The following is a 14,038-nucleotide window of genomic DNA, read 5'->3' as shown; positions in this document are numbered from 1 at the left end:
CTTTCAACAAAACAAAGAAGTCATACAGTATTGATTTGAGGGGTTGGGCAAAAGGTCAATTTTTTTCTCCAAAAGAAGAAGCAGGCTCACTGCACATAAAGTATGAGGGGCAGGTCCACTAGTCAAATCATTGTGGGAAATTACAACAATAACAAAAATTTTACTCCTATTTACATAAATTGCCACCCGAAATTACAAAAATGCTATCCCATGTTTCACGTTTCTCTCCACACTGTGTTCTCCACTTTCTCTCTCTACATTAACAAATTAACGCCGTCCTCTCCATCTTTCTCTCTCTCTCAAATCTAAACTAATTTTTTTTCTCTTTCTACAAATATTTTTCTCTTTCTCTTCAAATACTTTATATCTTTGTGATTTTTTTCTTTTGTTTAAGTAAAAAATTTTCTTAAAATCTTGAAGTTCTTTTCTTTTTTAGGAAATACGAATAGATATTACTACTAAATTTTTTTTCTGGTTTAGTAACAATTACGTTTTGATAACAAACTGTACAAAGAGAAATTTTTCTCATTCTTGGTAGTTTTTCATTAGTTTGTTTCCAATATTTTTGGTAGTTTTCCATTAATTTGATTCTAAACATATTTTCTCTCTCCAATCTTAACTTCTTTCCTTCTCTCAAATATTTTCTCCTTATATGATGGAGAGTTTATAGGAAGGAAAGACATTCCTTCCAAAACATAAATTACTTTCAAAGAAAATTTATGGGACATTGTCATTTGTACCGGAACTTTTCTTGTTTACTGGGAATTGTTTTATGACCATTTGGTTATGTACTAGACACTTTTGTACTCGAATTTTTCTTGTGTACTAGGAATTTTTCTATGTACTAGGCATTTGGTTATGTACGAGACACTTTTTTTCTGGGAATATTTTTTTTGTGCCAGGAATTTTTTTATGTACAAGTCATTTAGTTATGTATCAGACACTTTTTGTATTAGGAATTTTCTTGTGTACCGGAAATTGTTCTATGTACTAGCCATTTGGTTATGTACTGGACACTAGTAAAATATTCGAAGGAAATTTTAAGATGTTAAGTAGTGTGACTCTATGCACCCTACATAATCATCTAAATGTGGTAATATAAATGATATTTACTGGACATTTACGAATTTACAATGCATAGTATAACTTTTTATGTACTCTGCCTTCTTAACATGAACCAGGAATTTTGAAATGTACAGGACATTTGGTTATTTACTAAACATTTTTCACTGAAAATTTTCTTGTGTACCGGGAATTGTTTTATGTACTATACATTTTTTTTTTATTTCTAGGTCACTTTTGTACTGGGAATTATCTCGTGTACCAGGAATTGTTTTATTTACTAGCCATTTGGTTATTTACTAAACACTTTTGTACTGGGGATTTTCTTGTTTACCGGGAATTGTTTTATGTACTGGCCCTTTGGTTATGTACGTGACACTTTTATATTGAAAATTTTCTTATGTACCGGGAATTATTTTATGTAATTTCTATTTGATTATGTACTAGACACTAGTAAAATATTTGAAGGAAACTTTAAGATGTTAGGTACTGGAAATTTTCTTTTGTACCGGGAATTTTTTAGTAAAAATAAATAAAATAGTCAACGCAAATCAAGTTAAGGATAACTCTTAAATTGGAAATTTAAACATTTATCAAATCTTCATTCTTCACTATAAGCTCTGTTTCTAAACCTAAATTGGAAATTTCTCGAAAATCTATGAATCTCTGTTTAAGAAAAAGATTGGGTTAATTCCGTTTTGGCCCCCGATTTGTGACCAACTGGCCGTTTTAGCCCCCATAAGTGTCCGGCAGTTCGTTTTGGCCCCAAAAAAATTCCTAAATGGCCCCAAATTTTTTTAACCTCCCAATTATACCCCCATGGCATTTCTGTAATTTATTTTTTTTCTTTTTCTTTGTCCACCTCATCTAACAATTGACACATCACTCTGTCCACCTCACCCTTCTTCTCCGGCGAAAGGTTGCCGGCCGGAATAAAAAATTCCGGCCGGCCACCTTTACCAAAATAAATTTTTTTTTTTTTTTTTATTTCTCTCTCTTCTTCATCTCCTTCTTTCTCTCTCTTCTTCATCTCCTTCTTTCTTTCTTCTTCTTTCTTTCTTCTTCTTTCTTTACCTCTCTCTCTCTCTAACCCTTCTATTTCTCTCTCTCTAACCCCTCTCTCTCTCTCCCTATAACTCCGGCGAAGGGGCTCCGCCCCTTCGCCGGAGAACCAGACCTTCAAGGTCTGGTTTGAAACCAGATTCGGTCTGGTTTCAAACCAGACCGAGATCTGGTTTCTACAACCAGATCCCGGTCTGGTTTGAAACCAGATCGGAATCTGGTTTCAACTAAGAAACCAGATCGGAATCTGGTTTCAACTAAGAAACCAGATTCCGATCTGGTTTCAAACCAGACCGGGATCTGATTGTAGAAACCAGATCTCGGTCTGGTTTGAAACCAGACCTTCAAGGTCTGGTTTCAAACCAGACCTTCAAGGTCTGGTTTCAAACCAGACCTTCAAGGTCTGGTTTCAAACCAGACCTTCAAGGTCTGGTTCTCCGGCGAAGGGGCTCCGCCCCTTCGCCGGAGTTATAGGGAGAGAGAGAGAGGTAAAGAAAGAAGAAGAAAGAAAGAAGAAGAAAGAAAGAAGGAGATGAAGAAGAGAGAGAAATAAAAAAAAAAAATTTATTTTGGTAAAGGTGGCCGGCCGGAATTTTTTATTCCGGCCGGCAACCTTTCGCCGGAGAAGAAGGGTGAGGTGGACAGAGTGATGTGTCAATTGTTAGATGAGGTGGACAAAGAAAAAGAAAAAAAATAAATTACAGAAATGCCATGGGGATATAATTGGGAGGTTAAAAAAATTTGGGGCCATTTAGGAATTTTTTGGGGCCAAAACGAACTGCCGGACACTTATGGGGGCTAAAACGGCCAGTTGGTCACAAATCGGGGGCCAAAACGGAATTAACCCAAAAAGATTTCACGTTGCATCCTTGACAAAATAAGGAAAAGATAGAAATATGAGGGGAATGAAAATAGAAAATGTACAGTGAACTTCCACATAACAAAGAAACGTGGGAGCGGATAAGGAACGGTAAAATGTGGCTGGAACTGAGGAATGTACACTACATTTCAACACGTAAAGGTAGATCTATGACGTTAAATTTAACAAAAATTGGTACAGTATCTAATTCCCAACAAATTCTCTCTTCGATATTCTGTGGAAGAAGCATCTGTGGCAATAAACAAAGAACCAGTCAAACTCTAAAGCTGAAGCACCGTCAGTTTCCTAAAGCCTATAAGTTTGGTTGATGAAGAAGGTTAAGGAGCAATAAAATTAGGGTTGGTTTTGTCTTGCTTAATTGTATCTGAAAACCTTTCATCTTCGTCGTCAACGGGAGCCTGAAGTTTAAATCTTGACTTTTTAGATACTCAAATCCTAAATGACAGAATATCAAAACCATCTTAAATCATGAAAACACATTCACCATTAGAGTAAAGTCAGAGTTCAACTCAAAACTACCCATGCAAAAGATTTAAACTTTCATTCATTTTAAAATATAAAATCGATCTTATATTTGACCAAAACTAGACTCAAACAACCCAAAAGCAAAACAAACAGAAATCAAAATTCAAAAAACAAACAAGATGGAGAGGAAGAAAGGAGAAAAAACAAAATACCTAAAACTGGACAAACAAAGGGGTGAATAACAGGTGAAAAATCCGTTCAGAAATCGGATAGCTGAGTCCTTTTTCCTTGTTTTCCCCCTTTCATGAAGACTTATTTGGGGGAAATGAAACCTAAATTCCTTAACATTCAAAATCAAGCAACTTTAAATCCATAACTCTAGATCAGAACTTTTCACCGTAAAAAAAAAAAAAAAAATCATCCGATCTGAACTTAATCGGAACTCAGAATTTCTTTGCTTTACTAAGAGAGAGTATGATGAGAGAGACAAAGAAGAGAGAACTGTATAAATTTGAGAGAGAGAGAGATGTAGATTTGAATAAAGAAGATAAAGATAAAAAGGGTATTAAAATAGTTAGGCACAATTCCCCCAATTCCTGCTGTACTTTTTTTTTATCTCGGGCCCACCAAAATCAGACGCATTGGACCCCCTCCTTATTTCCAAAAAGCCTAGGGCCTTACTCACATTAACACCGTCCTCTTTGGACTGTTAACTCAAAAAGGCTATTGATTTGAACATTTCTTTATCTTCCCATATTTCCATGAAAGATATCCAGATCATTTAAGGAATTAATGAGACCTTAAATATCGATGCTACTAAACAAACACAATTGCTCACGGTGATTATAGGAAAAGCCGCTTAAGTTTTTTCTTTCTCTTCTTTCGTAGCCCTAACTCTAAAGACACATAATTTTTTTCCTTTTTCAATTTAAAACTCTTACGCAACTACAAATAGTTCTTCAACAAAAAAAGGCTACAAATAGTTCAGTCGGTTTGGTACCTCTCAGAAACACCAAGAGGTCGTGGGCTTTACAAAAATAGTAGTTATCTTCTAGAATGATTTATCCTTGGGAGATTTTAAAAGGCCTCCCCGTTTTTGTTAAAAGGCCTCCCCATGGTTTCGTTGACTTAGTAAAAGACCTTTGACTTAGCTTGGTTAAAGAGCCCCCCTCTTTGAATGGGTGAAAAAAAACCCTTTAAAGGGGTATTTCACCCACATTAGGATTTTAGTTGTTACAATTATAAAACTTCCTAAAACCCAAATGGAAGCTGCTGTGGAATGAAAGGGAAATGAAATGGAAGGAGAAGGTCAAAGGGTTTTAGGGTCTATTCTGGTCTTGGGTTAAGTTTGACCTAACGGCGTTAACTTTGCCGTTAGGTCAAATATTGATGAAGGAGGTGCTCTTTTGTAGAGGGGGCCCTATAACCAAATGGGTTATAATGAGGAGCCCTTTTAGCGGGGAGGCCTTTTAACAAAAACGGGGGCCTTTTAAAATTTCCCTTTATCCTTTAGCAATTTATGGTATAAAAAAATAGACTATGCATGTCCAGAGGATTTTTATATAGTTTTTAAGGTTTTTTTTTTAAATGAGTTAATTCCTATATGGCCCCCTACTTTGTGATCAGCTTCCTTTATGGCCCCCTTTTTTTTCGTAAATTCAAATATGGCCCCCTATTTTCAGATAAATGTCATTACTACCCTTCTTAATTCTAAATTTAAAACAATAAAAAAAATTATTTTCACCTCACTCCTCTCTCTCTCTCTCCAATTCACCCATCTCTCTCTCTCTCCAATTCACCTCTCTCTCTCTCCAACTCCCCTCTCTCTCTCCTACTCACCCCTTTCTTCTCCGACAAGGTGGCCGGCCGGAAAATTTGCCGGAGAAGAAAGGGGTGAGTAGGAGAGAGAGAGGAGAGTTGGAGAGAGAGAGAGGGGTGAGGTGTAGGGAGAGATGAGGTGGAGAGAGAGGGGTGAGGTGGAAATAATTTTTTTTATTGTTTTAAATTTAGAATTAAGAAGGGTAGTAATGACATTTATCTGAAAATATGGGGCCATATTTGAATTTACGAAAAAAAGGGGGCCATAAAAGAAACTGGTCACAAAGTAGGGGGCCATATAGGAATTAACTCTTTTTAAATACTCAGTATTGTGTAAGGATCTAAGTGCCAATAGTGGTGTACGCTGTCACGGCCATAAAATTTTGGCTAAATAATGGACCAATCTATGGACATATGTGAAACCCTTTCTTTGGTGGGAGCCTTTAAACTTAATTGCAAAAACTCAAGAGGACAATATATTAGGCCTAGCAAATGACTTGGACTATGTTTGACACATTTATGAGTTGCCAAAGAAGGAATTATTTAAAGATATATGAAGCATTTAGGAGTACTCTACAAGGTTTGTAGAGATTTCCACACTTCCAAACTCTTAGATCTTAGACGTATGTTATAATCTTGATATTCCATTGTAAGGGTCTAGTAGTATAACTAGGGGTTAACCCTCATTTGTAAATCATCCAAGAAGTGATTCAAGCAAGCGAGAGTTCCAAGTGAGTGACTTGGAAAGCGTGCTTGTACAAATTTGTACTTGAGAGTTCTTTGGCAATAGAAGAATTATTTCCACCAAGTTCTAATGCGGTCTTGTTGAGCTTTCTTTTTAGTTCTTATAGGTACTTTTTTTTTTTTGTTAAAAGGTTCTTATAGGTACTTAGTAGCCTAAGTTTTGTGTGATTCTACCACCAAAATATATTGTTTGTCCGTAATCATATATTTATTTTGTTGTATTATAGTTCCTATAATAAAAATTGTGATTTTTTTAGATTCATTACTTACATTAAAGAGTGTAAATATAAATGAAATTTGTACTTAATAAAAATTTATTTAAACTTTTTTTAAAATTTAATTAATTTTGAACAATTGTTTAGTTTTTTATTTTCCTGTGGCGATATGTGGAGCTCGATTAAAATTTCGCACCAAACCAACCATTAATCAACAATCTTCACTGGAAACCATTTTTTTCTCTTCATCTTCTCTCCTTTCACCATCATCCGCCACGGTCATTATCTCTTTTGTGACGAAGACCATTCCCGTATCCATCATCCACCATCTCCATTTATTTATTTTGTTATCTTTCTCTTGCCCGCACTGGTCTAAGGTTTTCTGTTTTGGGTTTCAATTTCCGTCTAGATAGTGAATTGGTGATGGGAAGAGAAAACAAAAAACATGAAAGATTTTGATATAAAGATCTAAAGAAAAAGTTCAACAAAAAAAAATCTAAACAAAAAAAAATCAACTATAATTCTTATTTGACCCCCTACTTTGTGACCAGCTTTCTTTATGACCCCCTACTTTTCATAAATTCAAATATGAACTCCTTTTTTTAGTGCAAATGTCGCAAATACCCTTCCTGTATATATTTTTTCAAAATAAAGTTAATTATAACACATGAATTTCCACCTCACATTTCTCTCTCCACCTCACATTTCTCTCTATTTTTCATAAATTCAAATATGACCCTCTTTTTTAGTGTAAATGTGCAAGTATCCTTCCTATATATATTTTTTCAAAATAAAGTTAATTATAGCACATGAAATTCCACCTCACACCTCTCTATCTCTCTCTCCCCAACTCACCCTTGTCTTCTCCGGTGAAGATCGCCGACCGGAAAAAATTTCGACCGTCGACCTAAACATAAAAAAAAAACTCTCATCTCTCTCTCTCTATCTCTCTAAACGCTCCAGCGAAGGGGTTTCCCTTCAAGGTCTGTTCGTGAACAGATCAGGTCATTCTGTTCAAGAACAGACCGACTCCGGAGAAAAGGGAAACTCCTTTGCCGGAGTGTTTAGAGAGATTAGAGTTTTTTTTTTTTTTTTATGTTTAGGTCCCCGGCCGAAAAATTTTCCGGTCGGTGACCTTCGTTGTAGAAGACAAGGGTGAGTTGGAGAGAGAGAGAGGTGAGTTGGAGAGAGAGAGATGTGACGTGGAAGTTCATGGGTTATAATTAATTTTATTTTGAAAAATAAAGTAAAGGGTCATAAAGAAAGTTTGTCACAAAGTAGGGGGCCAAATAGGAATTAACTCTAACATTAACTAATAAAATTATAATACTAGTTAGAGCTGGGTTTGGGCTTATATATCTTAGAAGGGGATTCGAAATCAATGGTGGATATGCTCTCTGAAGGAGATTGTGTGTTACCGTGGCGCTTATCTAGGGAATTAGGGATGCTGCGGAATGACATCAGGAGTAGCAATGTGGAGTTACAATTCTGCCCCCGAATTTGCAATTCAGAGGCTCATCAATTGGCTAAATCTGCATTACATCCTTCGACTTAAGCTATTTGCTTTTAGTCCTTTCAGTTAACTTTAAGTATTCCTTGTAGCCTACTGTTACTTATGATACTTGAACTTTGTATGGTTACTGAATATTTTATTTATGAAAGCTATTATCAAAAAAAAAAAAAAAAAAAAAAAAAAAAAAAAAAAAAAAAAATTATAATACTAGTGACCATTTTACAATGGTGTACAACAAATACGTCTCACATCTTTTCAATTGATCACCAATGAGAGTCTTATTGTCTACCCCATATACTAACTTTTTCTCTTTCTCCCCCTCCAACTCTCTTGAATTTTCTCCTTTTAGAACAACTATTCTTGTATTTTTCTTTTTTAACATTTTCCTCCACTTGACGACTTGATCTGACCTACCTTGTCCTTAATACGCATGGCATGTTATGATTGCACAGAGTTCAAAGCCAAACTCAAAACATGACATAGGAATATAGATTCTAACAGCGCCCCTTTACCAATAAACCCTTTGGCAAAGTTGCTATTTAGTAAACATTGGGGTCTAATAAGAAACTATGATACTTATCTGAACTAAAACTGTGAGTTGGTCACAAATTTGGGACCAAAACAAAATTAACTCAAAATAATTCCATCACTGAAGGGAATTGGTACTCAAATTGAGTCAAGGACTTTTAGTTGTAGATATGTTCGGTTTTGGGTCTTCCAATTTTCTTTGCCAATCAAACATTATATAAACGGAAACAAAAACTCTCTCTCTCTAGTCTTTCCGTCTCTAGTCTCTTTCTCTCACTAAATACGTGAGAATCAGCGAGTAAAAAAAAGCCCTAATAATTCAATTCAATGGAAACAATCATCGATGATGAAGAAACTCCATCTTCAATACTAATTGAACCACTACTTGATCTTCAAAATCACTTACCACTTCGTAGATCTGCTCTTAATACAACATCTCAAGTTGCAATTGTTGGTGTTAATCTTTGTCCAATCGAAAGTTTAGATTATGAGTAAGTTTCTTCAATTATCCAATCAAAAAAGTGTTGATTTTGATTCAAATTGTTTGATTTTAGTTTAGTTCTTAATCGTTTTTACTGAATTTTGAGTTTGATTTTAAGTGATTTGGTTGTTGTGGTGGAAATTTTTCAGGATAACTGAGAATGATTTCTTCAAACAGGATTGGAGAAGTCGTGGTAATCTTCAGATTTTTCAGTATATATGTATGAAATGGATATTTTGTTTTCTCATTGGTAGTTTGGTTGGTCTTGTTGGTTTCTTCAATAATCTTGCTGTTGAGAATATTTCTGGATTGAAGTTTGTGATCACTTCAAATTATATGTTTGATAGACGGTAATTACTATAACTGCTGATTTTTTTTTTTCTTACTTAATTGATTAGTTCAAATTTTTGTATTTTTTTTGGGGTCTAAATGTTATGAATTTTCTGGTTTTGTGAAGATTTGGAATGGCTTTTGCTGTTTTCGCTGTTTCGAATTTTGTTCTTACTCTGTTCTCGTCAATCATCACGGCGTTTATTGCTCCGGCAGCTGCTGGTTCGGGTATACCGGAAGTTAAAGCTTTCTTGAATGGTGTCGACGCACCAGAGATTTTCTCTATTAGAACTCTTTTTATAAAGGTAATGATTTAGAGCTTTATGTTTTGGATTTTCTTTCAAAAAAGATCAGCATTTGGAAAATATTCGATTCAGAATTGGTGACTTAGATGTAAAGATTGAATGCATATTCTTCCGAGACCTGTCACTCAATGCTTCATTCGAAGTATCCGTCGAATCTATTTATAGTTCTCTGGTCTTCTTTTTGAATGTGCATAACATTTTTAGTCTTCTGAAAATTTTCATCATCTAAGATCTTTCATCTCAACTTAACAGATCATTGGTAGCATATCGGCCGTGTCAGCTTCTCTAAATGTGGGCAAGGCAGGACCATTGGTGCACACTGGTGCATGTATTGCAGCATTGTTGGGTCAGGGTGGGTCTAAGAAATACGGGTTGACATGGAAATGGTTACGGGTCTTCAAGAATGATAGAGATAGGCGTGATCTTGTAACTTGTGGGTCAGCTGCTGGAATTGTTGCTGCTTTTCGTGCACCAGTTGGTGGTGTTCTATTTGCACTTGAAGAAATGGCATCATGGTATTGCTCCACTTTCTTGTTTTGCTTATTTTGTGATTGTTTAGTATTATCCTTTCCTTTTTTCTTGCCTCATGTATTCTTCTTGTGATTGGTTTCAATTCACTCTAGCAACTTAGTTTATATAATGTTCTCAGACGATCCGCGAGATAAATCCGACAGTTAGACAAAACGATGAGCAGTGTTTTGGTCTAAAGTTTCCCTGGAAGGGTCCATTGATTAGGAATCTCATTGCGACGAGCAGTTACCTCCTAGGAGTTATAGAGTGTAGACATCAAATATTATCCTACCATTTCTCTCATCTGAGTTCAGGTGATATTGCATCATTCTAAACTGCTTCAAACAACAATTGAAGCTCTTTCCTGTTCTGTTAATTGAATCGCACTAATGAAGATAGTTCCTCATTACTTTCTCCAACTGCATTTGGAATGCATCTTGAGTCCTTTTAGTAATCGAAAATCATCTATATGATCAATGTTAACGGCCAGAATTTTCTTATGTAGGTGGAAAAGTTCTCTCCTTTGGAGAACATTCTTCACCACAGCTGTGACTGCCATCGTTCTTCGGGCTTTGATTGATGTTTGTAATAGTGGTAAATGTGGATTATTTGGTAAGGGTGGGCTGATTATGTTTGATGTCACATCAGCAAGTACTGCATATCATATTGCTGATGTACCCCCTGTACTTGTTCTTGGAGTTATTGGTGGCCTTTTGGGTGGTTTGTACAACATTCTTTTGAAGAAGGTCCTCCGAGTTTACAGTTACATTAACGAGTGAGTACTGTCTTTCTCTCTATCTGTCTCTCTTTGAGTCATAAAATATTGTTCTTTTACAGAAGATGAAAATCTTACTGTTCTTTATTTTTTTCTCTTTAAAGGAAAGGAATCGTTTACAGAATACTTCTTGCCGGTGCAATATCCATTCTTACTTCATGTTTACTATTTGGACTTCCATGGCTGGCACCTTGCCGACCTTGCCCTGCTGATGCATCTGAAGCTTGCCCAACAATTGGCAGATCTGGTAACTACAAGAAGTATCAATGTCCTCTTGGTCATTATAACGATCTCGCTAGCCTTTTCTTCAACACAAATGATGATGCCATTAGAAACCTTTTCAGTAAAAACACTGACAGTGAATTCCACCCCTTCTCAGTTCTCATCTTCTTCATTACCTGCTTTTTCCTCAGTATCTTGAGTTATGGTATAGTAGCTCCTACAGGTCTATTTGTGCCTGTTATAGTAACCGGAGCTTCTTACGGACGATTTGTTGGAATATTGATGGGTTCAAACTCTAATCTCAACCATGGCCTTTTCGCTGTACTGGGTGCTGCTTCTCTTCTCGGTGGATCTATGAGGATAACTGTGTCGATATGTGTTATTCTCTTGGAACTCACCAACAACTTGTTGTTATTGCCATTGATAATGTTAGTTCTACTCGTATCCAAGACAGTAGCTGATACCTGTAACGGGAATATCTACGACATTATCATGAAATTGAAGGGATTTCCATACCTTGAAGCTCACGCAGAACCATATATGAGACAGCTTACTGTTGGTGATGTTGTGACAGGCCCACTTGTGGTCTTTAATGGCATCGAGAAAGTCCGAAATATCGTTCATGTCCTTAAAACTACAAGGCATAATGGATTTCCTGTGATTGATGAACCTCCATTGTCAGATGCTCCGCTTTTATATGGTTTAGTTCTTCGGGCATATCTTATTGTGTTACTAAGGAAAAAAGTTTTCTTGTCCAGTCCAATTCCGACAGGAATTGATGCTTTCCAACAGCTATGTGCTGATGATTTTGCAAAACGAGGTCTAGGAAAACATGATACGATCGAAGATATAGAATTGACAGAGGAAGAGATGGAGATGTTCATAGATTTGCATCCATTTACAAATAGCTCCCCTTATACTGTTGTGGAGACAATGTCATTAGCAAAGGCTTTGATGCTCTTCAGAGAAGCTGGTTTGAGACATCTTTTGGTGATTCCAAAAACCTTCGGGGTAATAATTCATCTCTACTTTCCTTTTCATTACTTGTTATATTTAATTACTGTCTTAAATGTTATATATATATATATATATATGTTACTAGCTCTTACCACATATATAGGGATCGTTGTAGTTGTAGATTAAATTTTAGTTCTATTTTGAGTTTCTATCTTGGAAATTTTCCCCAGTGGCTGAATTTTACTCGTCTGTGTCCATTGACCTGAGTCGGACTCATCCACATCTGACTTGTTTGAAAGCAAACTAGTAGTTTTACTAAGATATTTATCCTACCATTTAGATATGTTTGATTTATATTGGAAAATAGTAGTTTCATTCAAACGATTCACGCTAGTCAAACTCAAAGAGTAAAAATGGAACATCTTCAGATATTACTCCTGTCGAGTTAGTTCTCGAGTCAGATTTCAGATCTGACTTTAATAGAAGAAAATCGAACGGTTGCTACTTACCTTGCTATCTATCAGCTTCACTAAGGCGGTGTTTGTTTTTCTTTTGTGTCTGAACCTGATTCTTCTGAAATTGAGTTTTTGAATCAAATGGACCCAAACTCAAGCAAATCCGCCATCCAGATGGGTTAGAGAAAAACAAATGTTCTAATACCTGACTCAAGTCAATTCAGGCCTTAACTGGATTTCATTAACTTACGAGAAAAAACACAGACTTAAGATATCATGTTAGAGACATATGTGATCATCTCTTATTTACAACTTTAGAAGCATTATATGTTCTAATTCTATTTTTCTCTGGTATATAATGCTACTCTTCTCTTTTTTTACTTGTTCATCTTCTAACTAGTTTTATTACTTTGGTTTTATAATGGCAGAGATCACCAGTAGTTGGAATATTAACGAGGCACGACTTTATGCCGGAGCATATATTAGGGTTGCATCCTTACCTATTTAGGAGCAGGTGGAAGAGATTACGGTTCCGGATCTTCAATCTGAATAATCTTTTTCAATTCGGTTCTTCATGAACAACATCGACTTCCTAAATTTATCCTTTCTCTACTACTGGTAATTTAAATTCAACATTTTTATTCTTTTCAGTAGATGTGAGTTATGATTGTTCTGACTTCTATTTCAACAAAAGAACCAACATTTTCACTTCAGTTTCACAAATTACATCTAGATAGCAAATAGTTGTAAGCGCCCTTTCGGTACACATGTAGCTTATTTGAAGAGCTTTTATAGTATCAATACTGAGTAACCCTCTCCTAGGTTTCAATTTTGTAAAGATCATTTAGATTGATTTTAAACTGGTAAATTCACTGCTAGGAAAAGCTATTTATGCTTGTTCATACTTGGACTAACATTTTGTATCAGAGAAGAAAAACCAAAATACAAATGTGAGATGTTATCATATAGTTTCATACCTTCATCTTTGAAACTCTTAATAAAAGGCTTTCCTGCAAAAAGGAAGATGTCAATATAAACAAGCTAAGGGGTTGAGGGGAGCAAATACTCTTTTGTTAGGTTTAGGAAAGACATGTAATTTGATATCGTTTAGAGGTTTAATGATTGTTAGGGCAATTTTTATGACTCTGGCTAGCGGTGGTAATGTGACCCAATACCTAACTTGGGAGAAGGAAAATGGTGTAGCCCAAAGCGTGAGACATGTTGTCCGATTGCCCCACTAGCTTTGTTGAGCTGCGCTTGGGTCCCTTTGAAACCATTACTGGAGCATTGGGCCTAAGCGGTAAGTCAAGTTGGTGTTCAGTCCCAGTTTGTTGTGGAGGAGGTGGTGGTCACTTCCTATGTGAGGGAAAGTGAAAGTCTCACCTCTTAATCTAGTTTTTGGGGTGAGATAGACTGCAGACAACTAACAACTTGGAGGCAAGTAGGCCTATAATCCATATCCACAAATGGTACCAGAGCGCAGGTTTACCGAAACATAGTCTTCTTGGTCCTATTGTGAGCGGAAAGTAAAGGCACATGGACCACGCTCACAAGCCCGACGTCAAAGCCATTTTACATGCACCCCATCGCTTCAGCTTGATCCGATTCAGAGTTCCCAAATAAGTATTTGAGGGCAGATATTTAGAGTTAACAAATATAATTTACAACTCCTCAAAATCTTGAATAGATAAGTATAATTTGTGGTTTCAACAAAAA

At 36.0% G+C, this 14,038-nt stretch overlaps 1 protein-coding gene across 1 annotated transcript; it reads left to right on the top strand.

Annotated features, from left to right (window-relative positions):
• The first annotated feature begins 8,427 nt into the window (after window positions 1-8,427).
• Window positions 8,428-13,035, top strand: LOC147539899 (Voltage-gated chloride channel family protein). Its single transcript, XM_086639666.1, has 7 exons — window positions 8,428-8,778; window positions 8,918-9,118; window positions 9,226-9,403; window positions 9,656-9,918; window positions 10,419-10,688; window positions 10,793-11,921; window positions 12,751-13,035. Exons 1-7 carry the CDS (start codon window positions 8,615-8,617, stop codon window positions 12,898-12,900), a joined length of 2,355 nt encoding a protein of 784 aa, XP_086495792.1. The 5' UTR covers window positions 8,428-8,614; the 3' UTR covers window positions 12,901-13,035.
• The last annotated feature ends 1,003 nt before the right edge of the window (window positions 13,036-14,038 follow it).

Source organism: Eschscholzia californica, unplaced genomic scaffold (genome assembly GCF_041429995.1).
Source record: "Eschscholzia californica isolate CP2 unplaced genomic scaffold, dmEscCali1.0.p SCAF_5, whole genome shotgun sequence".
NCBI lineage: Eukaryota > Viridiplantae > Streptophyta > Magnoliopsida > Ranunculales > Papaveraceae > Eschscholzia > Eschscholzia californica.
This window is presented reverse-complemented; position numbering and strand designations above follow the sequence as displayed.